The sequence below is a fragment of the Musa acuminata genome, chromosome BXJ3-2, assembly GCF_036884655.1.
Source record: "Musa acuminata AAA Group cultivar baxijiao chromosome BXJ3-2, Cavendish_Baxijiao_AAA, whole genome shotgun sequence".
Taxonomy (NCBI): Eukaryota; Viridiplantae; Streptophyta; class Magnoliopsida; order Zingiberales; family Musaceae; genus Musa; species Musa acuminata.
In genome coordinates this window covers 32,010,105-32,034,987 of record NC_088350.1, presented here as the reverse complement: position 1 = coordinate 32,034,987, position 24,883 = coordinate 32,010,105, and the positions used below count along the sequence as shown (strand labels likewise).

Genomic DNA, 24,883 nt, shown 5'->3' with positions numbered 1-24,883 from the left:
ACATCAGAAGTGAAATGTCTGGTTACAACAGAACACTAGTTATGACACTATGGCAGTAGCCTCAGAAATTAATGTGAATGGGACCATACAAAATGCAGACATATTATAGTTGCAAGGATTGTAAAATTTAAAAACAGAAGAAACTGTAAACATGAGCACTTAACTCTGCACAACATACCTGCATGTTTGATGCGATATTTACAACATAATGACTGGGAGAGAATTTGTCTTGGTAATGGAATTTAGTTTCACTTATTGCCACAAGCTTACAAACAAAAAGCAATGTGTTAGAATTAATTTACTAAATACCAAAAGTGATATTACTGGATGATATACAAAACCAAATGTAACGATGGAAATACTAGCATGCTCCAAAATTAAAATAAGAGTCGTGGTAAAAGACTACTTATTTTACTTGAAAATATTCCATTTCATACAAGAAACAACAATAAATTCTGCAAGCATAGAACAAATTCCCAAAATTGAAAGAAAATTTTAGGTTGATGGTTTGGAACAACCAACATATCTAAGGATATATAGACATCTATTGAAGAATATATGCCTACCATGCCCTAAATGTAAGTGGATGCCCTTTCCATCTCAGGAAAGGGCCAAAAGTATCCTTGATGATAATATTTTTTTTACCTGCTAGCAAGCCATCCACAGTATATCAAAATTCTACCAATCCTAATGTATAGTGATTGGCCACACTGGACATACCTACTACAAATGGCATAGTCAATCCTGTACTGGTCAACAAGTGAAATCTGTATTCCTGTTCTATGCTTCACAATTCAGCAAATCAAATAATATCGGTAAGATGATGCACTTTCTTTTTCAGGTAACACAGATCAAGGCTAATCAATCAAGCAGATGCTAGTTCCTACCAACAAGCCTTTCTTGCTAGGGAGAAAAAATATATATTTACATCTTGACACCACTGTTTCTATCTTATATTACACTTCAGACCTGTTGTTCAACTTTATTATTTTTCACACTTGGATATTTTCTAACTCAATGCATAACCAAATATGTGAATCAACATTGCTGGCCCATAGTCTAAAAGAGCATGTGACCAAGGATTGACGTTTCTCCCAGACCGGTCCACCCATATAAAAGGGAAAACAGCTTGTTAACCCTAAGCTTCTTGCGCATGCCACACCACAGCACACAATGCTGCACACCAAAGTGCACAATGCCACATACCACAGATCACAACGCTGTACACCTCCACTGCCACAACCTCGCCGCACACCTCCACCACGCACGGGGCACATCTCATCTCCTCTTCCTCCTCCCTCTTCCTTTCTCTTCCTCCTTCCTCTTCCTCCTCTCCTTCTGTGCTTCTTTCCTCCCTCCTGTGCTTCCTCCTCCTCCCTCTTCCTTTCTCTTCCTCCTTCCTCCCTCCTTCCTTTCTCCTCCCCTTCCTTCCTTCCTCCTCTTCCTCCACCATCCCTTCCTCTTCTCGATCTTTTTCTTCCCCTCCAAAACACCAAGATGTACCGGTGTACTAACACATGGTACACCGGTACATAGCGATATATCGGTCAGATCATATCACCAAAATGGATCCAGTGTCCGAAACAGCGATCTTTGCATGTGACCATTGAAGGCATTCCTTCATTTTTGAGATAACTCATTATTATTTCTTAGACTATATCTTCATTTGTTCAATCTAGTGTTCTATTTTAAATACAAATGACGGAGGTTTTTTTCTCCATATCTTCCAATAGGTTAAAAATGACAGAAAAACAGGTTAATTGAACATTAATATTTTTTTTAATCTCATTGTGGCAGGGACCAGAACGTTAGGTTTTTTCCATACATTACAAGAGTTTAAATTGATTTAAAAAGCAGATTAATTGAATATTTAATTCTTTACATTTGTGAGGGACCAGTAAGTAAGATTAGGGACCAATGGTAGTGACAGGATATAAATTTAAAAAGGATCAAACTGTAAACAAGCTAAAATAGAAGGGCCTGTATTTGAATAACCCAAAAAACAACTAAGGTGGAGTACCTAAGTATAGTTATGTGAAAATTGAGCTCGTCCTAACCCAAGTAACCAAGGAAGGTAGAGCAAGACAAAAGGAGTCTCAAGTTTCAAAACCACAGAATTAATATTTTCTACCTTGATTATTGAGGAACATTAATGAGAAGATAAAAAATCAACATATTTTCTCTGGCCTTATAAACGAATGTTAATGTCAACAGAACCCAAGAAAGGAAAAAAGGACGTTAACTTTATACAACTATAAGGAGCTGAAGGCACTATGAATCTGAATGCTAATCAGGCAGAACATGGAAAGGGAATGATTATGAAGGGCTGGATGTTCACGACCCCTAAAGATTTTAATAGTACTCCAGTTAGGAGGTGAAAATAAAATATGTTGAATGACACTAATCAGTGGTGTCTAAGAGTTGGTCCCCAATGCCTTCCTGGAGAAGTAAGAAGCACGTTTATTTGCAAAAAACTTCTAAAGAATTTCTCTACACTGGAAGAAACAATTTAAAACTATTTAGGTTTTCATCTGCACTGCCTAACAATTGGAAATGGTAAATTTACTAAATTCAGCCTGATAATTGTAATTAAAATAGCACATGAGAAGTGAAATATACAAGTGCTTCATTCGGATTTCGATAAGCCAGTTGCTACATATCCAAATACCAGTTAGTGGAAAAATCAACAGCAGGCCAATTTTATCAAGTCAGAGATAGTCCATTTATGCTTTTAAGTAATCCACACACTCGAAGTATCTGATGTTAGTTTCAGTGTCCCACACGGACATGGCACAGACAAGACAACCATCTGACACGTCACTGCTTTATAGAAATTCACCTTAGATTTTTTTTTAAAGAGAAATAATTAATTCAATGAGGATGTACTATCAACCAGGCCTCCTGTACAATTGTGAATCAAGGTTGCATCACTAATACCTCCTCTAGGATTTTGGATCAAGGTCGCATCACTAATACCACCTGTATAATTTTGGGTCAAGGTCACATCACTAGCCTTCTGCTAAACATCTTTTTTATCACCCCAATTTGCTAAAAATAAAATTTTCGTTTTAGTTAGCAATACGTTACAAGGTACAATGTCTGAAATGGGGATTTTTTTATTGTTTTGTTTGCTAAAAAAGCTGAAAATCATCTACCTGCTTGATAGATATGTAAAGATGAATGGAATTAGAAGACATCATATATGTCTGATGAATATCTTTGCAGGTTATGAAAAGATGAATGGAGTACCAGATAAAATAAGGAAATCTTATGATGCACTTATTGGTATGGTTCGGTTATGCTAGCACTTATGGCTGCAAAAGATAACAGCAATTTTCCTATGAATCATGAGTCCTAATCCACTTAAGTTTTGCTATAATTTTACACCACTGGAATGTCCATTTATAAAATGTCTTGCAAACAAAAGACTTCTTTTTTTTTCCCAAAAGCACTTCTAAGGGGGCTCTGGTTCTCTCACAGGTGACATAAGCACTGGGATACCATGATGCAGTTATCGAATAGTAGTTGGTACTGAAGGTACTTTCTAAACCTTGCTAGACTCCCATCTTTTTCTGGGGGCTCTTGTAACTGGTGGAGTTACCTTGACTAATGACAATTAAATGACAAGATCCTGTATATACCACCACCAACACAATACACTTAATTAAAAACCTAAAATGTTTAAAACAAAAAAGAAAAAATGTAAAACAACCAATGGATGAATTTTGTAAAAAAATTAGAAAATAAAGAAACTGCATATACAGAAATAGACCAATTATTTTTTTATGAAGCATCAATATTTTATTAAAACAACTCTCGCACCATAAGTTATGTAAATATTTAATAACAGACTAATAACACAAATGCCTCATATATGTCTTCTTTCAATGCAACAAATTAATTAATTCCTTCCAAGATACCATAATAATACATTGCATATACAAAAAAACTGAATATTCCAACAAAAATACAGAAGTAAAGTGTTTGTTGTAGTGATATGGAGAAAGCACACAGTTCCCAGTAAGTGGACTCCAAGTCCCCAAATCAGTACAGGATATAGAACTACAACCTTCTATGATTAATTATCAAATGCTGAATCATGGGACCAATAGAGCACTGATTAAAATTTCAACCTTTCCCTTGCATAAGCTCCCAGTAGATATAAAACAGTTCCAGTCACATTTACCACTAAAAGTGAACGAAAAACACAATAATCTTTTCATTTTAGAGGATTAACTCCAATTACCTCATCAAATATCCATTTATTGACTCCAGAATTTTGCAAAAGGGAAATATATCTGAATAATAACCCAACAATATCTTCGAGATGCTCTGTCAGCCATATTATAGCATGTGATTAGAAAATATGGTACTCAAGTTCTGAGATATTTACTTATGAACAAGTGAAGGTTACAAGATATATTAAAAATTATTTAAGTATGTTTGCCAAACTAAAAGAGTAAGAGAATGCATACTAACCATGACCTTTATCTGTGAGTTCAATAACTACAGAAAAAAAAGAGTAGTCAAAATTCCAATCCCCTTCCCCGGCTTCCAAACTTAAAGCCCATCCTGCAGAATAAGTGGCATTTTGTATAAAGAAACATAATGAAGAAATTGAAATCAAACAACTTTGGATCTTCAAAGCATTGATACTTTGAAAAGCTTGTTGCATCTATATTGTACCTATGTCAGAGACAGACTCGTCAAATACTTCCCAACATGTGTCAAATATTTCAAAACATACTACAGCACTTGTGTCATTGATATTCATGTTAATATACAGCACATATATGAGACAATTATAGAATCTATAAAATGATTCATATCAAAATAAAAAATTAACAGTATCTGTGTAAATTAATTTGTTAATTTACACTATAATATTTTATATTGTGTTTGGTGAATTCTGCTATTTAATCTAATGGCCATACTGTCCATAAATTGAATGCATATATTTAGACCCAACAAATTATGAAAAACAACACATGTTCTTTGTTGTGTTCATGCCATGTTATGTCCTTTTGCAGGATTTGCCATGTCAACATCCATATTTTGTCATATTTGTGTCTAGTAATGGTGTCCATAAATCAAACCCTCAAAAAGGTTTCTAAAGCTATACCTTAATAAACTAGACCAAGATTTGCAAATAAAGCTACATCTTAAATTCTTAATAAAGATATGTCTGGACAAAAATTTGCAAATAATGCTACATCTTAACAAAGCTATGTCTAGACCAAGATTTGCAACTCTGCTCAATACAATTTGGTAAGGGCAGTAATAGTATTCACTGATTCGATAGCCTATTAAATCGGGTGGTACGCTCAATGCAGGGCATATGTCCTTCCCAGTACAAGGCCTGTACCAAACACTCATTTCACCGGTATGGACCAGTATGGGCCCCAGTCTGAGTTTGCAGAACCTTGGTTTAGAGTTTAGAGTCTAGTTAGAATTAAACAATTATTATATACTTGACAATCCTTTATGGAAAAGGTTTGAGATTTATCATCCAATTTATGCTTATATATTAGATATTAGCATATTTTCTCTCTTCTTCTAAGTCACTTTTTTGGGAGGATCCTCTATCCCTAAAAATTAAGTAGCACTGCTACAGGGTCGTAATCCATAAAATAGTGTGTGACATGTTAAGGTAGTTTCCTCCAATACTAGATTAGAAAGATCAGTAGAGGTATATAACAATCTATATTCTCTATATTCCATGGTTTTCCCTGTGATGGGAGTAATCTGATCCGACATCTTCATGGTTCTTTAATTGCTGCTTGTTGATGTGAGTTCTCTAAGAATTGTTTTACAATGCAATAATTAACTTCCAAGACAAGTTTTTGTCAAACATGTTTGCCTCTTTTAGATGTGTTCACATATAAGACTAATAGAAACCTCATGTTATTTGTGTTTAAGACATGAACCCTTCATAAATTTTAAAACAACCTGAATATTGTATGTACCAAATTACCAAAAGATAATTAAATAGCAGAAAAAATCATTTTATTTATTCTATTGCAAGAAATTATATAATATATAAGAAGACACTTGTTTTGCTCACTAAAAACTATAGTTCAGTTACTACCACAAAGTCGACTGTTGGCTACAAGTCAACTAAAAGTTTAACAAATAGCTAACAAAAGAATTAGACTACAAATTACACCAATATCGGAAGAAAGGATTAAAATCCCAGTCCAAGTCCCAATACCCATCCCTGGCCAAACAGGTACACGTCCAGTATACACCAGTGTACCAGTACATGATGAATTGACATACCAATCAGCACACTGCAAAGAGAAAGAGTAGGAGAAGAGGAGAGGAGAGAAGGAATGAAGGAAGAAGAGGAAGAGGGGGCAGAGGTGAAGAAGTACCAGCGACGGAAAGGCAGCAGATAGGGCAAGGCAATGAGCGTGCAAGGCAAAAGAGTGGTGACGTGAGGCACAGAATCTGAGAGACAAGGAGAGAGAAGCATAGGGAGCATTGGAGAATGAGGAACATGAGGAAATATAGAAAAAAAAGGTAGTTGGTGTTGTCAAGAAAAAGAAATGAGAATCAATTGTCGGGCCTGGGTGCCGATTCGATCCAGTAAATATCTACTAGCATGGACCAATTAGCCCAGCTTTTAGTAACTTGATTGGAAGGACATCCTAAAAGTAACCAAAGAATAATTAGTCATATCCTCAAGCATATTCATGGGAAGTCATATGCAATAAGCCATCGCATGATTAACTGCAAGAATCCTTCAGACAAATGCACCGAACTCAGGCCACTGTTGAGCTTCATAGTCGCCCTCACAATGATTTAAATATCGATTCAATATCATACAGGTGTACAAGGAAATATACTAACCTGTTCCGCCAGCATCATTGAATAAAATAAATTTAAAAAAAAATAAAAATACGGTATTATATCAGTACCAAGTTATATGTTTTGACACCGATCCTTAATCAGACTGCTATTTAAATCCTTACTCTCATAAATTTAAATTGGATAGTAGCAAATCAATTGGCCGATTTTCAAGCTTGCAACATATAAACGATATCATTTTGTCTGAGAAAAGGAATACAAAAGACATAAGTTTTGCAGCCATAGTAAACTTGCATCTTATGGTTTGAGTGAAGATAAACAACTTGAATAAAGTTCGAACTTGTAGAAAGCCATTGTTGGATTGATATACATGCAATTAATTCAACCTCACCCAGGAAAAGCCAGTCCTGTTTTTGTTGTAGCAATTACAAACATATGAAAAACAAAGAACACCAATTGGGAATTCAATGAAATCCCAAGTTCTGTTTTTTTTTTCAAATTCAACATAGACTTATTATTTGGACAAATCATCCATTATAACATAATTAAATCTTTCCTGATTGATTGAAGACTTTATGGACTGATCTCCTATTTCTGTTCAAATTCATGGAAGAGGGGGATAACTGCAAAAACTGCCTATCTTGAATTTCATTAAGAAAATATTCACTTTTGAAATCATCTCACTGATACTAAAGGCAAAAAAAGAGTATTACAAACTATGTAAAGTCAGAAAACAATATTCAGCAATACTTGACCAATTCAACAATGTCATACATAGATTGTCCAAATAGGTTAAATATAATATATATTATATAGCATTACTTAATCAATTCAACAATGTCATATAAGAAATTGTCTCTTTAGGTTAGGTTCATCTGACTGTTGTCAACTATAAGAAAGATAGTTAAATTAAAATGCAAAGTTTTGTACGCTAAACACACATGAAGTATGAAACGTACTGGATGGTTTAAGATAGCAAAATGCTTCTATAAGTTCTAAAGTACATGTAATTTAGAACAATAAAGAGTTGAAGTTACCTAACTGCTTCAGAAAGAAAAAGATAGAACCTTCTCCTTCATGTCCAATAAGATGGCCAAGGTACCTGCAAGGACCTTCTTTGTAATTTTGTATACTAGGAGTAATTGGCCAGATAACCCTCAGTACATGTCCTTGCTTTATTCTAACTGCCTTCACAAGAATCTGCATCATGCAACACCAATTTAAGTCTTGATTATATGATTGCAATTTAAATATCATTTTCTGAATACAGAATATAGCACCATCTTTTACTCAGTTATTCTTGAGCATAGCAGAATTGCATGATGACTTAATCATACCTGAAGATGTTCAGATGAGCAAGGCTGACCAGGAAAATGGATAGAGCTCCGTCCAATGTTTCGGATATTGCTGAAGTTTCTTTCAACCAGGCTTTGAATAGCATCAAGATCCTCTGAGATAATCAAGTAAAATAGATGATGAAGAGTGATGGAACTAGCCACAGCATTCTAGATTTTAGTAGAAAATTTGTAGCAAACCCGTACCTCTTCCATAAACAACAAGGTGCATAAGATTTGCCGAATAGTTCTCCTCGTAAAATTTAAGAAGCTCAAGCCTTGTGTCCAAGCCATTTGATTTTGGTATTACCTCCAATGTGTTCCAGTTTCCTGTGATATTGTGCTCTTTCCGTTATGTCTTTTACCACATCACAAACACCAGATATGTGGATAGTAAGATAATAAGAAATAGACAGCAAGATGTTAACTTTGCATGATTCTCTTAAATTTTTTCCTACATTCTAGTCCCTTATATCTTACACTACAACGCAATAAAGCCAACTTATTTCCAGTTTAGCCAAGACAGACCATGCAACAAAGTACAATTTGCACAAATTTCCTGATTTGATAACTACTCTAGAAGAACATTTCAGTAAAGATCACCTAAGACATCGAACATGCTTTCAAGCAATATCGGATTCCCACGAAAGTACTTTCGAACACCATGAGAATGATGGTAGGAACTATGGAACTAAGAAAAATGCTTGAGTTTATTATTTTTCATTGACATGGGTTGTTGTAACATTTTGTATGGTTGGCATGGTGGTAGAAACCAGTCTATTGAGGTATTAATTAGAATCCAGACCACTTTTATACTCTTCAGAGCAAAGTGGACAATTATACACACAAGATTTGCAGGTACAGTTTGGTACGAATGGCATTTAACGGTTCTAAAGTCTACTGGTACGTGGACCAGGGTAAACCAAGTGGTATGCCCTATGTACCAATGGCATCTACCAGTTCTACAGTATACCGGTACATGGACCAGAGTAAACCGAGTGGTACACTCAATATAGGGTCTGTACTGCCCATAACAAGGTGGTACAGGATATGTACAAAGTAGTTTTTTCTACGTTTTCATTTTTTTCGGGTTTTTTCCAAAGCTTGGCACATACCGATGTACCAAACCCAGTAGACCAGTAGGGACCAGTACAATACCGGTCCAACTCCTGACTGGTACAATACCGGTCCAAGCCCTGACCGGTAGATAAAATCACAATCCCTAGGGGCAATGATCAGTGAAGATATGTTATGACCAGTCAATCCCGTAGCAAAGTGGGACCCCTGGCTTCATCAACTTACATCGCCTGGTAGGCATCAATCTGTAGAACCTAATCTAATGTGCTCAATTTGTTCAATAGTTATTATCTGCAAGATATGACGACAAGACTAACTATTTGAGCAGAATATACTGGCCTATTCAGAATCTGTTGCAAAATTCAAAGATTAATGGTTAAATTTATGCTACTTTTAGTTGAGATATTAGGTTCATCATACATTATTATGGTTTTAGACATGGAAGATTATGGTATATATATTAACAAACAATACATCACCATTAAAAACTATTAATCTTAATGAAAATTTTAAAAACCATTAGACCTAGAGGATAGTGTTAGGACCCTTTTTCTGAGCTTTTGAATAATGTTTATTGAGTTTGTTTAGTCCATTTGTTTATTGAGTCGGTTTGGTTCAGTTAGAGTCAAGTAGAGGTTTATCTAATATTTATTTATTATTAGAGTTCAAATCCTGATGGACTCTGAGTGGAACTCTATAAATAGGGATGTAACTGTTTCTTTTCAGTAATCTATGAAAAATACTATTCTGTCTTTAGACAAACCCTAGGAGGCCGATCCCCTCGAAGCGATCATTATCATCCCCATTTCTCCCCTTTCTTCCACGATAAGACTTTAGGGTCTTATCATTTGGTATCAGAGCGACGATAAGACCTTTAGGGTCTTATCATTTGGTATCAGAGCCTACGATAAGACTTTAGGGTCTTATCATTTGGTATCAGAGCCTACGATAAGACTTTAGGGTCTTATCATTTGGTATCAGAGCCACGATCCTTGGCGCAGCCCGCCGCAGCCTTGCTTCCCTTCTTCCCCACCACCACTACAAGGCAACTCTTTCTTCACCGTTGTCGCTGCTTCTCCCCGGCCAGCGACCTTCGACCACCGCTCGACCTCCTCGCTGCCCCATCTCGATCAAAAAAAAAGAAAAAAAGAAAGAAGAAAAGAAGAAACACGAGAGGAAGAAGAAGTCGCAGCCACCCCTGCGTCCCCTGCTTCCGGCCAGCCCACCCGTCGCTGCTGCTCTCCGGCCAGCGCCCAAGGTTCGCAATACCGTACCGTACCGGTATTTCGACCTGGGCTCGGTACCGGTACGGTACGGTATACCGAGCGGTACACCCAGGTGTACCGAGCACTGTAGCATTGTAGCAGTGCTACAGTAAAGTGCTACAGTGATACAGTACCTCGGAACGGTAACAGTCGGTCCGCGTACCGAAAACCTGTCGGACCGATATGTACCGCCCGTACCGGGCGGTACGGCAGACCGTGCCAGCGCCCACCATCGCCCCGCTTCCCAGTCGGCGACCACCGCCGCCGTTGTTCCCCGGCCAGGAGACGACGCTGCCAGCGTCCATCCCAACCCTACTGTCGTTGCCGCCTCCCCTTGGGTCGCAGCCGCAGCCGCTCAACCTCCCCTCGTCGGCGATCGTTGGTGACGCTGCTTCCAGCCACGCCACCACTGCTGCCTCCTTCTTCACCGCCGCACCGCCGTTGCCAGCATCGCCAGCAGCTCCGGCTGTGGTGCGATAGAAACAGAGCACCCTGTTTCCCTTCTCCAGCATCGCAACTTCCCGGCCAACGACGACGCTCGCAGCCTTTTTCTCCACTGTCGTCGCTGCTTCTCGATCGCTCGATCATCGCCGCCCGCCTCCCAGCCGCAACCCTAGCCGTGCCCCCCCCCCTTGGATCGCAGCCGCAGCCGCCGGTTGCCGCAACCCCTCGTTGCAGCGGTTGCAGAAACAGAGTTCCTCTGTTGCCGCAGCCCCTCGTCGATCGCAGCCGCGCCACCTCCAGCACTCCTCTTCCCCTCCAGCGCTGTCGCCGCCCAACCAACCCATCACCGCTGCGGGCCACCGTGCGACGACTACCGCTCGCCTCCCAACCGCCGCTCCACCTTGCTCTGCATCCTTTGCAACCGAAACAGAGCACAGGCAGCTCACCTTGCTGCCCTTGTTTCCAGTCGCACCACAGTCGTGGGTCCCCTTGTTGCTGCGAACGCCGGCTACCGTCGCTGCTACTGCCCAGCCAATGACAACGCTGCTCGCCGCCCAGCCGTGATCCTCGCAGCCTCTCCCTTACTCTGGTAACAGAAACAAGGTAAATCACCAATTGCCTTTGTTCCCGCAGAGCCACCGTCGATTCCTATTCTCCACTACAACCTCAACCCTGACCACTTCAACGCTGCCTCTCCCTTGCTCTGCCTCCACTGCTGCAGCCACCGGATGCCATCATCGCAGTCTCAACCTGACTATTTAGCGATCGCTTCCGTGAGTCACAACAATTGCAGTCGTCGCCTTCCAGCCCCCGACGCTCTCATCTCACGCAGCAACTGAAACACAGGGCAGCAACTCTTCCTCTGTCGCAGCCACCGCATCGGCGAGCCCTTGCCGACGCTGCCCCCAACCGCACCACCATCGCTACCTCTCAGTCCTCAGTAGCAGCGATCCCTCCACGTAGCGATTGTAACAAGCATCGTTGCCTCTCACCAGTGCCTCCTTCCGCAGTGTGACAGAGATAGAGCAACGCTGCCTTCCATCTGCGTCGTCGCAGCCATCGCAGCGGCGAGCCCTTGGCGATGCTACCCCAGCCACACAACCATCGCTGCCTCCCAGCCCTCAGTAGTAGCGATCCCTCCACGCAACGACCACAGCAAGCATCGTTGCCTCCCACACAGCGAACGCAGCTACATCCCCACATCCTCGCAGCAACCCTTCATTCCAATAGTGCTACCACCGATTGCATCACAACAACAACACCGAGTAGGGCAGTGATTTATGCCCTAGTCTTGACACCAGAAACAGGAGTTGAGATTACAGATTTGCGATTTTACAAAATGGCCACCGATGACTCAATGAAAGCACAAATGGAAGCATTGGAAATCAGAATTGAGAACCGATTGCAAGAAATACTTAATGATTTCAAAAATGACTTACTGGGGAGCCTTAGTAAATTTCAACAAGGTGGGAGCTCAAATTCTACGTTGCACAGATATGGAAATACTGGAAAAGGGCCCCAAGATTGTGACACAATCTACTCAGACATGAAGGCGGATGGACAGCTCTCAAAAATTTGTCAGACTTCTACAGTGTTGGAATATCAGAGTAGGTTTGAAAGATTATCAAATCAAGCTAGAGATTGGTCGGAACGACAACTTCTAGATACATTTATTGAAGGTCTTATTCCAGAGATCCGATGTGAAGTTAAGGCTCGTCAACCTCGCACTATGATAGCTGCAATCTCATTCGCACACCTACATGAGAAAAAAATCAACAGGGAAAATCATGGAAACAAAAGTGACAATAACCAGATGATCAGTAAGCTACCAGCCCTATCTATTCCCAACCAAAGCCTTGACACCCGAAGACTAACCCAAGAAGAACTTAAGGAAAGATCAGCAAAGGGTTTGTATTATGATGAAAAATGGAGTATAGAGCATCGATGTAAAGAAGAGCAACTTCTGATGATTGAACCAATTAGAGAGGAGCCGAAAGCGAAGAATGTGGACTCCGATCATGAATGTATAAATTCTAATGAAGACGTTGAACCTACCGCACATATAATGCATACATTAGCCGATTACTTTAACCCGCAAACTATGGAAGTTGCCGGAACTCGAGAGCATCAGCCTATTATAGTTTTGATTGATACTAATAGCACTAGCAATTTTATGGACAGTGAGACTGTTGACCGATTGGCCCACCACATTGAAGACTATGACAGATTCGAAGTAAAGATCATTGATGGACGTATTTTCACTTGTGATAGCAAAGGTTCAAAGATAAAATTGATTATACAGGGCCATAAGTTTCATGCAACGATTACTACACTGAAAAATCGACCTATTGCTTACACTCTCAAAAAGTGGAGACCATACTTACTTGATCAACGGGTTGTGATGCGTTGCAGATAGGCTATGGCAAAAGTGCTGAAAGAGAAACTCCCTGAGATTGATGCTGCTCAGAGGGAGGAACTGTTAGGACCCTTTTCCTGAGCTTTTGAATAATGTTTATTGAGTCTGTTTAGTCCATTTGTTTATTGAGTTGGTTTGGTTCAGTTAGAGTCAAGTAGAGGTTTATCTAATATTTATTTATTATTAGAGTTCGAGTCCTGATGGACTCTGGGTGGAACTCTATAAATAGGGATGTAACTGCTTCTTTTCAGTAATCTATGAAAAATACTATTCTGTCTTTGGACAAACCCTAGGAGGCCGATCCCCTCGAAGTGATCAAGAAGGGTCGATGCCCTCGAAGTGATCAAGGAGAGCCGATCCCCTCGAAGCGATCAAGGAGGCCGATCCCCTCGAAGCGATCATTATCATCCTCATTTCTCTCCTTTCTTCCACGATAAGACTTTAGGATCTTATCATTTGGTATCAGAGCGACGATAAGACCTTTAGGGTCTTATCATTTGGTATCAGAGCCTACGATAAGACTTTAGGGTCTTATCATTTGGTATCAGAGCCTACGATAAGACTTTAGGGTCTTATCAGATAGGTCAAAATTATTTGTGCCCTCCCCATCACTGGTGACTGAGGCATAATGTTGATGGCTCATAAGAGGTTAAGAACTAACTTCAAGCCAAGCAAGGATGCTGTTTTTGCAGATAGTTAGACCAAGCAATATTAGTATACTGGCCTATTTGGAATTTGCAAGATATGACGACAAGCAAGGATGCTATTTTGGCAGATAATTAGACCAAGCAATATAAGAAAATACTGGCCTATTTGTTCAATAGTTAATATCTGCAAGATATGCTATTTTTGCAGATAATTAGACCAAGCAATATTAGAAATAATAGTTCTTAAATTCAATCATTCTTCAATAGGATTGGCCGAGTTGGAAATCAGTAGATTTTGGAAAAACAACAGACAGCTCCAGTTGATTCAAGATAATTATAGCTTACTCAAGCCAAAAGAACAATAGAAGAGCAAAAAGAGAAGAGAAGGGAAAAAGACAGATATACACACACACACACACACACACACACACACACACACACACACACACACACACATATATATATATAGAGAGAGAGAGAGAGAGGGGGGGGGGGAGGGGGCGTGGTGGGGTTGGGCGAGAAGGATATTGGAAGTGAATGGAAGGAAGGATATCCAGGAGATCAAAGGGGAAGGGAAGAGGAGAAGAAAGGACAGAGGAGTGAGGAGGAGAAGCTAAGGAAAAGAACTAGACCAAGGAATGGACAGAGGAGTTGGAAATCAGTAGATTTTGGAAAAACAACAAACAGCTCCAGTTGATTCAAGGTAATTATAGCTTACTCAAGCCAAAAGAACAATAGAAGAGCAAAAAGAGAAGAGAAGGGAAAAAGACAGATATATATATATATATATATATATAGAGAGAGAGAGAGAGAGAGAGAGAGAGAGAGAGAGAGAGAGTGGGGGGGGGGCGTGGTGGGGCTGGGCGAGAAGGATATTGGAGGTGAATGGAAGGAAGGATATCCAGGAGATCAAAGGGGAAGGGAAGAGGAGAAGAAAGGACAAAGGAGTGAGGAGGAGAAGCAAGGAAAGGAACTAGACCAACTTTTGTTGCCATTCCTCGACATTGTGGCTGTTGCCACTTCCAGCAGCTCCATCATGGAGCAAATAAATCTTTGCCTATGCATAAGTGTCATATCAATGAGGAAGTCGAAGAGACTATATGATATATATAATGTAAAATTGCTACAAACGCAAAATCCTAACTCATAACTTCTATTTAATTTTAATAATATTGAATATATTAAGTTAATTAGCATAAGCTATTCATTTATAAATTACTAACTTGGGTCTTGGCATTCATTATTTACAATTTATATAAATGAGATATAATAAACTTATAACTAGTGAAGATAAAATACATTAATTTAATAAATAACATACATTTTAATTTATAACTGACATATAACTATATATACAATCATATATAAAATAGTAAAAATGTAAAAAAAATGTTAATTTATTAAAAATTATAAAAATATGTTAATTTTAAAAAATATTATTTAATCAATCAATATTGATACTATCTATCTAATCCACCCACTCTAGCCAATATTGTTTATTCCAATTTTGTGATTTTGTGGGTCATGATCTGAAGGTAGATTTGACGTGCAAGGTAAAATAAGTGTTAGCTACTATTTTGGATTTGAAGAAGTTGCTAGGCATGATTTGATTAATATTATCGCAGAAAATGACTAAGAATATTTTTGAAATTTCACAAAGTGGAATCGAGCCCATTGAAATATAAATCACTTATTTGAGATTGAAAAGATTGCCTAAGGTTGTTTTTAGACATACAGATAGCAAGCTGATTTTGTAGTGAACACAATAAGCCAAAAGAAATCCTGCGTTGGCGGGATCAAGATGGTCTTCCCCTCTAAGACCAGGCTGCAATGTGTCAAGGGTCCTAACTCCAAAGTCCTCACTCCTAATAGAGATGGTAATAATCATTGAATGTAATTAGCAGATTTTTGCCCTCTTTTATCCATAAAAAAAGAAAAGACAAGAAGCAGATTCTGCTGCTTAAGATTGTTTACAGGAAAACTTTTGCCCTCCAAGACCAGGCTGCAATGTGTCAAGGGTCCTAACTCCTAAGTCCTCACTCCTAATAGAGATGGTAATAATCATTGAATGTAATTAGCGGATTTTTGCCCTCTTTTATCCATAAGAAAAGAAAAGACAAGAAGCAGATTCTGCTGCTAAAGATTGTTTACAGGAAAATTTTGTTATTGTTTGCCAAGAAACTCACATGGTGACTAACAATCAGCAACAAACTGAACAAAAACTCAAAAAACAATAATAAAGCAATGATGCAGAGTACTGTGATTGCCTGGACTAAATCATCAAATATAAATTAGTAGATAACCAACTTGTCAGAGAACTTTTTCTTCACACAAAGATTAGAACAAGTGTCTAACATCAAAATGCTCACCTGTACTGAATTTATGATATGGATGATTCTTTGAAGATAAATGCTTCTGGAGCTGCAAATATCAGTACAAAAACAGAAATCAAAATCAGGCGATTTAATTTTTGAAAAAAATACTAATATTGGGTTGGTAGACTCACAGTGTTCGTTTAGGAGTGATTTCTTTATTTACGAAATAAAAGAATACAAACTTCAACATCCTCGACAACAATCAACTAGATTTTCATACTAATCATATGACAAAACAGCAGGAAAGAAAGTGCTACAAAATTTTAGAGAAAACAAAGAAGAAATGAATCCAAGAATGAGAATGGACATGCATTTTTTAACATCTTTCTAGAATTAGCATTTGCATAGAAAATTATTGTCAATGAGATTAAATTACTATGTTGGAGCATATGCTTGTAAATTTTCATGTCTAGGCTTGTACTATGTTATATTTTCAGCCTGTAGACTATGTACCCTGCCCTAGATAATCAAGTCTGGATCTATTATTCATTCTTTGAAGTTTGAACAATGGGTCTCTGAAGAGTTTGCTACCCTTTTGTTTAAAACATTTACATTTTGCCTTGACAGGTCTTAACTGAATTTCAGGTCCATGCAAGCAGAAGTATATTCTTAGGCTATCAAATATGCTTGGATGAAGAAAATAATTGATCTGATGAACTACAGCAGCATTATTGTAGGAAAACTTTTCTTCCAATGGCAAAATCAGTAGAATTGCTTGTAACCCTGAAGTGCAATTTCATTATCAACATTTTTATATGTATACCTTAGTCTATTCCAATAAACTTTGGCATCCATATGAATTTTTTAGTAGTAAAGTTCCAAACTACTATATTCAAGAGTAGGATAAATTGGAAACTAAGGAACAGAACTAGCACCTGAGACACTCTCCAACCATCAGATAATAGATTCTTCTGATTCTCTGAAGAAAAATGCGGAACAAATAATTCATAATAATAGCATCTCAAATAAGGTGGTCAAATTATATAAAGCATGTTTAACTTCTAAATTCAGTGTTCCTTACCAGAGTCCACAGCTTTTATTTCCCTAAGTGTAGCATCAGGAGACATCAAAGGGCTGATAAAAAATTGTGCAAATCTGCATAATATAACAATGAGAAAGAAAATGATAGAAAAGAAAGGTTAACACATTAGATTAACTAAAAAATATTAAGTAATGCGACCGATGGTCTTTAGTGTTGAAGGTTTTGGACAACATACAAGTTCATGCTCAAATAGTTTTTATGTGATTCAATCATTCTACTTCCAATTTGGCAAGACTAATAGTCACTCTGCCACCAGGTTAGCCCACATGACCAACCCTATTGTCAACTGTCAAGTACAATTAAATAGTTGTTATGTGATTCAATCGTTCTATTTTCAATTTCGCAACACTGTTAGTCCCTCTGCCATCAGGTTAGCCCACATGACCAACCCTATTGTCAAGCTCAATTAAATTTGATAACGCTAACAATGCATATAGCACTGAATTTTTCACATTAACCCTTCTTCCTATTATTCTCATCTTCTTTCTCTTCCTACTACCTACCAAGGATTGCAATTGTGAAACGGGCCCCATACCAATCCCAGGTTGAACCGGTACATGCCACTGGTAAGTTAAGGAAGGAGGAGGAGAAAAGGAAGGAAAATGAGGAGCAATAGAGGAAGAGGAGGAGGAAGAATGAAGAAGAGAAGGCAATAAAGGAAGGAGGAAGAGGAAAGAGTAAGAGGAGGCGGTGGAGGAATAGGAAGAAGGAAGAAGATGAGGCGGTGGAGAAAGGAAGGAAAAAGAGAAGGCAGTGGAGAGAGGAGGCAGAGGAAGGAAGAAGAAGTGGCGGTGAAGGAAGAGGAGGAAGAGGAAGAGGAGGTGGAGGCGAAGAGAAAGCGTATGAGGTTGGCAGGGAGGTTCATAGTGATGGTCAGCAGATGCTCACCAATTTGCGAGCCCTAACTAAACCCTGGATAATGTTTTTTTCTATTCGACCAGACCGGATGCCCGAAATGGAGCCAGTCCACGTACCAGTTCACACCCGAGCCAGTAAATACCAGTTGATAGGACCAGTCTGAGCAAAATTGCAGTCCTCGCTCCCCACCACCACTCTTAGAAGACTGAAAAATAATTGGGAGCAGGGGAAGGGGCAGCTTTGAAGGGGAAGAGAGGAAGGGTGGTCCATATGAAAAGATAAGGATACAATAACAACGTTGATGCTGCTGGAGAAGGAAGAGGAGGTAGGATGAGTGGATCGAAGGATAAGAAAGGGGGAGGACCAGAGGGAGCCACCAAAAGGAGGGGAAATTGGGAGGCAAGGAAGCAGTATTTGTAAAGGAGGAAAAACAAGAGAAGGGGAGAAGGAAGAAGAGGAGAATAAAGGGCCGACATTGCAAGTCAATGGTTAGGAATGGCTCAGTAACTTATCACATCAGCATTGAACAGTCCTATTAACTAGACCTGCTTGCAGGATCAGTGACACTAACATTAAGACTCGAGGGACTAACAATGTTACCAAATTGGAAGTAAAAATGATCAGAATGACTAAAAAATTAACTCAGGCCAAAATTGGACAATAGCCAAAACTTTTGGGACCAGAAGTGTGATTACTTGAAAGAATAGAGTAACAAGAAAAGATATAAAATTAACACAAATTTATTAAATATTATACCTGTCCAAAGCCTCTTCAAAGCAGTCAGCATTAACATCAAAATGGAAATTTGTATGCTCAGAAGTTGTATACGCATTAGTGGAACCACCATGCTGTATAGACCAGCAAGTACCAGAATACATGGGAAGTTAGGAACTGAAGCTAGCAAAAACTAGAAGGATGCATACAATGCTTCTACTGAATTTCCAAATTATAATATGAACATTTTAAAATGTGCAGTTCTGAAAAATCTCCATTACATTTATTCTCTTAGAATGTCGAATTATTTTTCACTATTGTTGGACTCCTGAATATAAATTGGCATGAAAATTAGACAGCTATATCAACGCAGAAATAGAGACACCCAAGTCCAACCAATCGCTGAATAATCAATATACCGGTATGGTATGTTTACCCAATGGTAGGCTGGGTACAATAAGTGAACCAAGCAATCCGTCTGGTATGGAACCAAACTAAGCAAAATTGCCTAGTCTCCATACTAGTTGATCATTCAACTGAGGATTACCAATCCATAATGGTGAAATTATAATCCCTGAGAGCTGAGACAACAAAGATGGCAAATTGGGTAGTTTAAGATGAAAAGGAGGGTAATAAAGGGCAATATTTAAGAGTTAAGACCAAATGACTTCTATGAAAACCAAGAAATCCTGTTTTTAATCAAGTTATGTAGACACTCTATCAGTAGCAATACATATGTACACTCTCTATATTTACAGAATGATCAACCTCGTTCAGTGCCCAGCCCCACATGCACCAACCCAAGCAACATAGTCTGGTTAACCTCACCCAACCTCCACACCGCACCCCCTCCCCCAAAAAAAACCCAACCGACATTCTGTCATAGATATCTTGCTAGCCCCAGTAATTGCTCTACCACTATCATCAACCTTTCATTGCCATCAATGATCGATCTTCCAGTGTCACCAATATATCTGCTCCACTTCTCTTCCTTCTGTTCCTATGCCCTCACATCTCTCACCAGGGGCTCCACTAGTGCCTCTGTCGTATTCCTTCTTCTCACATGGGTGACTGGACCCCTCCATCATTGTTGAATGTATCAACATACCTGGAAAAGAGACAAAACTAACACAAATTTTCAAACAGAGATATAATAGAAGTGACAAACCAACTAGATCTTAGACCTTTTGTTATGGGCTGAAAATTGGTTTTGGCTATGCAACTCGGTTAGAATCTCTAACACTTGTTGTGAAACATGACTTATGATGACTTAGAGAATATGTTCTTAAAATTCCATTAGCACTGTGGGGGTGAGCTCTCAATGGCTCTATTGGTATTGTTAGAAATTCCATTTTAAAGGAAATTATGGTTGCAGGTGGTCATTAGAAAGCTACTTAGGTAGTAATGTGCTGCCACCTCCCTGTTCGCTTTTCCTTTTACCTTTCATCTCCTCCTCCTTGCTCTCTTCTCCTTTCCACTCTCTATAGGCTAAATATTGTTGTTGCTTCCCTCCCCACTCTCTTCCATCTCCTCTCTTGAACTAAAAGATGTCTGAAGTTTTTGTGTTTTATTACATAAATGTGGACAAATTTAATTATTATTTTGTTAAGTAATCATTTGCATATGTAATGATATAAAACAAATGAATAATTAATTTTTTAACAATTATCTTTATCCTTCATTATATTTTTATATTTTTTGTAAGATGAGTATCTTGCTTTGCTCAAACGAGCATCTAGGCAGGCTAGGCCTAGCAACTCAGGCAATTTGGGATTTTGTGCCTTTTAGCACCTAGAACTTTCAACAAAGCTGCTTTAAAGAAAACAAAGAACTACAAAACCAAAAAAATACAACTGCCATAATTTACACCCCAAAAAATTTTGAAATTTACAATTAGAAACAAAATGACCTAGATTTAGATAGATGATTTTAACAAGGTATATGTTATAAAAAGAAGGCATTAGAATAAAACTCTGTTATTGATACCTATCATAGCAAGCAGCAATGAAACAAATGACAAACCTTAGTCAACGTGAGAATTAATTACCTCTGTGATATATTTTGAATAACTATCCTCCACTGGATATTTCTCGCTGGCATAAAATAGCATATGCTCTATCACAAAAATAAGACAAGATTAGTGACATGTAACCTTTTTCAGATGCAAATAAGCTTAAATTGAAATCAACAGTATTTTTAGGATTTGTTTCGACATTGAGGTAGTATTGGTGCTACAATGGACAATCATGATCTAGGCACTTATCTTCCTCTAACTGCCCAATTATTGCACAAAAACAGAAACAAGGTGAGTAACTGTGCACCATCCAAGAAGAGACCAATGACAACTACAATCTCAAAGGGAATTTGTCTCTGGAGACTAACAATCATAAACTATAGAACACAAATTATATTTCATCCATATGACTAAAGCAACAACGGATCAGATATGCATCGCCCTATATGCCAATCCCAAAATCTAATATACCTACATCAAATTCCCTTATACCTAGGAACGAGGAAGGCAGAGAGACGAAGCACTTACCAAGGAAGTGAGCCAGACCCTCGAGGCCATCAGGATCGCTGAAAGAACCGACCGAGACATTCATGGAAGCGGCAGCCTGAGGTAAGAACCACAGAGACAGATACAATAGGGACTTCCGCCAACAAAAAAAAAAAAAGACCTAAGAAGGAAGAAATAGGGCACCTTGTCGGTCTCGGGATCGCTGATGAGGAGGACCTCCAAGCAGTTGGGGAGGACGATCCTCCTGTACTCCCTCTTGTCGCAGCGGGGCTTCAGGATCTCCACTTCCGATCCTCCCACCGCCATCTTTGGGCCCGAGACGGCTATCTCTTGCCAATAGCCGTGGATAGCAGCGAAGAGATACGAGAAGACGATGTGGTTTTCGATCCAAGGGATTGTTAGGGTGATTTAACTCAACATCTGCGGCTAATTCCCAGTAGGTCAGTCTTCTCACTTGTTGCCCACACTGCTGGTGACTTTGTAGAGTCGTCCTACTGGAAGTCGACGCGTTTCGTTTCCATCATCGATTCGAGTCTTCGCCATCAAGAATATAATATTATAATTAATTATCGATGTGGAATAAACGTGTCTTTTTTTTTGTCATTATCGACGGATAACCTTTTTTATTTTCTCTGAGCTTGTTTAGAATTTATAATTATTAATATTTGCAACGCTGAATCTCTTGTTCGAATTACCCGAATGCGTTAATTACTTCATCCCCATACTTCAATTTATTTTAATTTAAGAGACATAATTATAAAATAACTAATGATAACAATAATAAACCCTCTATTTTTTATTATTTATCAATACAAATTTTTAAAATAATAATAATATGATCAATACCTCAATATTAGATGATTGGTAACTCGATGTTAAGTGATCGAACAATTTAGTATTCTATCAATAATATTTTCCTCGTGTGTGATTGGCTCGATGAAGCTCTCGAAATTTCATTTGGATTACAAACATGAAAATTATTTCGGACATCAATATATATTTTCAAGCCTGTTCAAAAATATAGATAAAAAATTTTACTAATTAGTATTTTTTTTACATGATTCAATATCTTTTCGATCGTCGATACGACAATAAACAAATGTAAAATAAGTCCCTAATTGAATCTGAGTCAAAATTAGAGCCTACGTCTGATTCAAACAATTGTCTTTTAACTTAACAATAATAAAATAAACTTAGACAATCAAACTTCTGCGGATGACATATGAGAGCAATAGCAGATTGTAACAAATTAGTCTGTGTGAGAAACAAATTTAGACAAATTGAAGCCTGGGTTTGAGTACCATTTAAGAGCCTTCGATTAGGACCAAGATCATTAATCTATTTAAATCACTGTGACATATAAAAGAATCTACTAATTAAGCTTCACATTTCTTGGCCAAGAACATCATTTTTCTAATAAATATGAGAGATGGAGAAGCTCTCGAGCTCAAACTTCGTGAAGAACAATTATAATCCCCTTGGCATAGGGATGATCCAAAACAATTAAATACTGTAACTAGTTTGTTTCAACAACTACAAAATACAATTAAATGGCTACTGGAAAACAAGCTTTAGCATTTTTTGTGTTCCTTGTATGATATTTAGTGGTCTATGCATCATAATGTGCAGTCTAATCTGTTTAGTCTATGTCAATTCTTCTCTTTTTAGTTTAGTTGGATGTCCTTAGCATTTCTAAACCTAAGAGAATGACCCAAATACAACCAATTAGAAGTACCAAAGATCTCTAGTAAGCAAGTGAGGTGAAAATACTCATTAAACCAGACTGAATTCCAAAAGCTGTTTCCACCATGATTAAACAATCACATCTGTTTGTATGAGCATCAAACAAGTTAATCTAAAAGCTGGGTGAATAAATAATTGATCTCTAAACAATCAGCTCACAAAACAATTAAATAAATAGAATCAACCAATTGTGAAAGAGGAAATCAGCTCTCCCTGATAATGTTTCTATTCTAACAACAAATATTCTACTCACCTAATAATTTTACAAACTCATACAAAATTAACTTACTCAATATCACTAAATCAGAAAAGTATAGTCATCTTTTGCTCGAGTTAACATCAAACCCAATTGCCATTTCAAATTAGAATAAGATGCATTTCTTGTCAAATCAGAATTATAATTAGATGGAGTAATGAAAAGGGACCAACACATTTTTGGTTCAATCAAGGAAACTATGCCATGACTCCCAAATTTGATATGATTATGATATCAATTTAGTCAAAGTCTAAATAAGTTTGATTCAGACAGAAGTTAAAAATGAAATCAATCTTAACTGGGTTAAATATCATGCAAACTATTTTTCATGTGCCCTGATGTAATGTGATGTCAAAAGCACTATTGCAAGAAAACTGATCTTTCGAGGTGTACTGAAATATTTATTGGCATTTCAATTGATGATTATTGTGTTTTCGTTTTCTTACAGTAGCATATGAAACCTCAATCCTATCAACTAAATATCAATTATAAAGGTTAAAGACCAAAATTTTTCATTGTTGGATCAGATTTCATGCACCATAAATTAAAATAATTTAGGGATTAAATTACATATTATCTTTATAATTAATTATATTTAATATATTTATCCTTATATTATTTAAATTTTTATTTTATATATTTATAAAAGTGAAACATTTAACTTCATTGCTTCTCATGCTGTCGACTTTGTTGATTGAAATATCATAAAGTTTATCAATGAGCATATGCTGACTCTACCTCGGTTAAATTTATTATTGAGCACATGTGATATTCTCCTCAGCAGAGTCGACGACATTAGAAAAAAATAAGATTAGATATTTCACTTTCATAAGTATAGGAATCTCAATATAACTAAAAAATATATAAAAATTAAAATACTAAATATAACTAATTATATGAGTAATCTATAATTAATCATAATTTATGATTGATTATTGATTTTTGTCGTGAAACACATGTCTGTCTCATTAGGTGGGCATATATCCATCATGATAGGACCACGAAGATCACATGCTCATCAAATCCATGATGTTGGTCAACTAGGCTTATCCTAAACTTGTGGTATGTGATAATCACATACACCACTAATACAGATGATCTATGTAATTGGTAGAAAGATTCAGAGCCATTCATGAATAAAAATGTTTAGTTATTTTTTTTTCTTTCCAATCTTTTATATTGTTCATTGAAGCCAACCATCCAAAGTTCCTAACAGTTTTAAACTGTGCTGGACCTTTACCTGTGGGATCGATGCATTCTGTCCTATACGTAATGCTCTGCATAAAATCAATAGATCACATTACTGTAGTTATCGTTATGATAAGACTTGCAGACTCACAACATGTGCATTAAGAAACCCTTTGTTGCTCCAATTGAAACT

The 24,883-nt window shown here is 37.7% G+C and overlaps 1 protein-coding gene across 1 annotated transcript in view; it reads right to left on the bottom strand.

Annotated features, from left to right (window-relative positions):
- Positions 1-21,988, bottom strand: part of LOC135631733 (insulin-degrading enzyme-like 1, peroxisomal) — a 50,399-nt gene extending 28,411 nt beyond the window's left edge. Inside the window, exons 1-13 of the mRNA XM_065139548.1 lie at positions 21,687-21,988; positions 21,525-21,600; positions 21,030-21,097; positions 19,025-19,116; positions 17,390-17,463; positions 17,244-17,287; positions 16,363-16,414; positions 8,352-8,474; positions 8,148-8,260; positions 7,848-8,010; positions 4,480-4,572; positions 4,247-4,332; positions 179-265 (exon numbers count right to left, since the gene is read on the bottom strand). Of these exons, the coding sequence (XP_064995620.1) occupies positions 179-265; positions 4,247-4,332; positions 4,480-4,572; positions 7,848-8,010; positions 8,148-8,260; positions 8,352-8,474; positions 16,363-16,414; positions 17,244-17,287; positions 17,390-17,463; positions 19,025-19,116; positions 21,030-21,097; positions 21,525-21,600; positions 21,687-21,809 (1,194 nt within the window). The 5' untranslated portion in view covers positions 21,810-21,988. The remainder of the gene's footprint in view (positions 1-178; positions 266-4,246; positions 4,333-4,479; positions 4,573-7,847; positions 8,011-8,147; positions 8,261-8,351; positions 8,475-16,362; positions 16,415-17,243; positions 17,288-17,389; positions 17,464-19,024; positions 19,117-21,029; positions 21,098-21,524; positions 21,601-21,686) is intronic.
- Between the last annotated feature and the right edge of the window lie 2,895 nt (positions 21,989-24,883).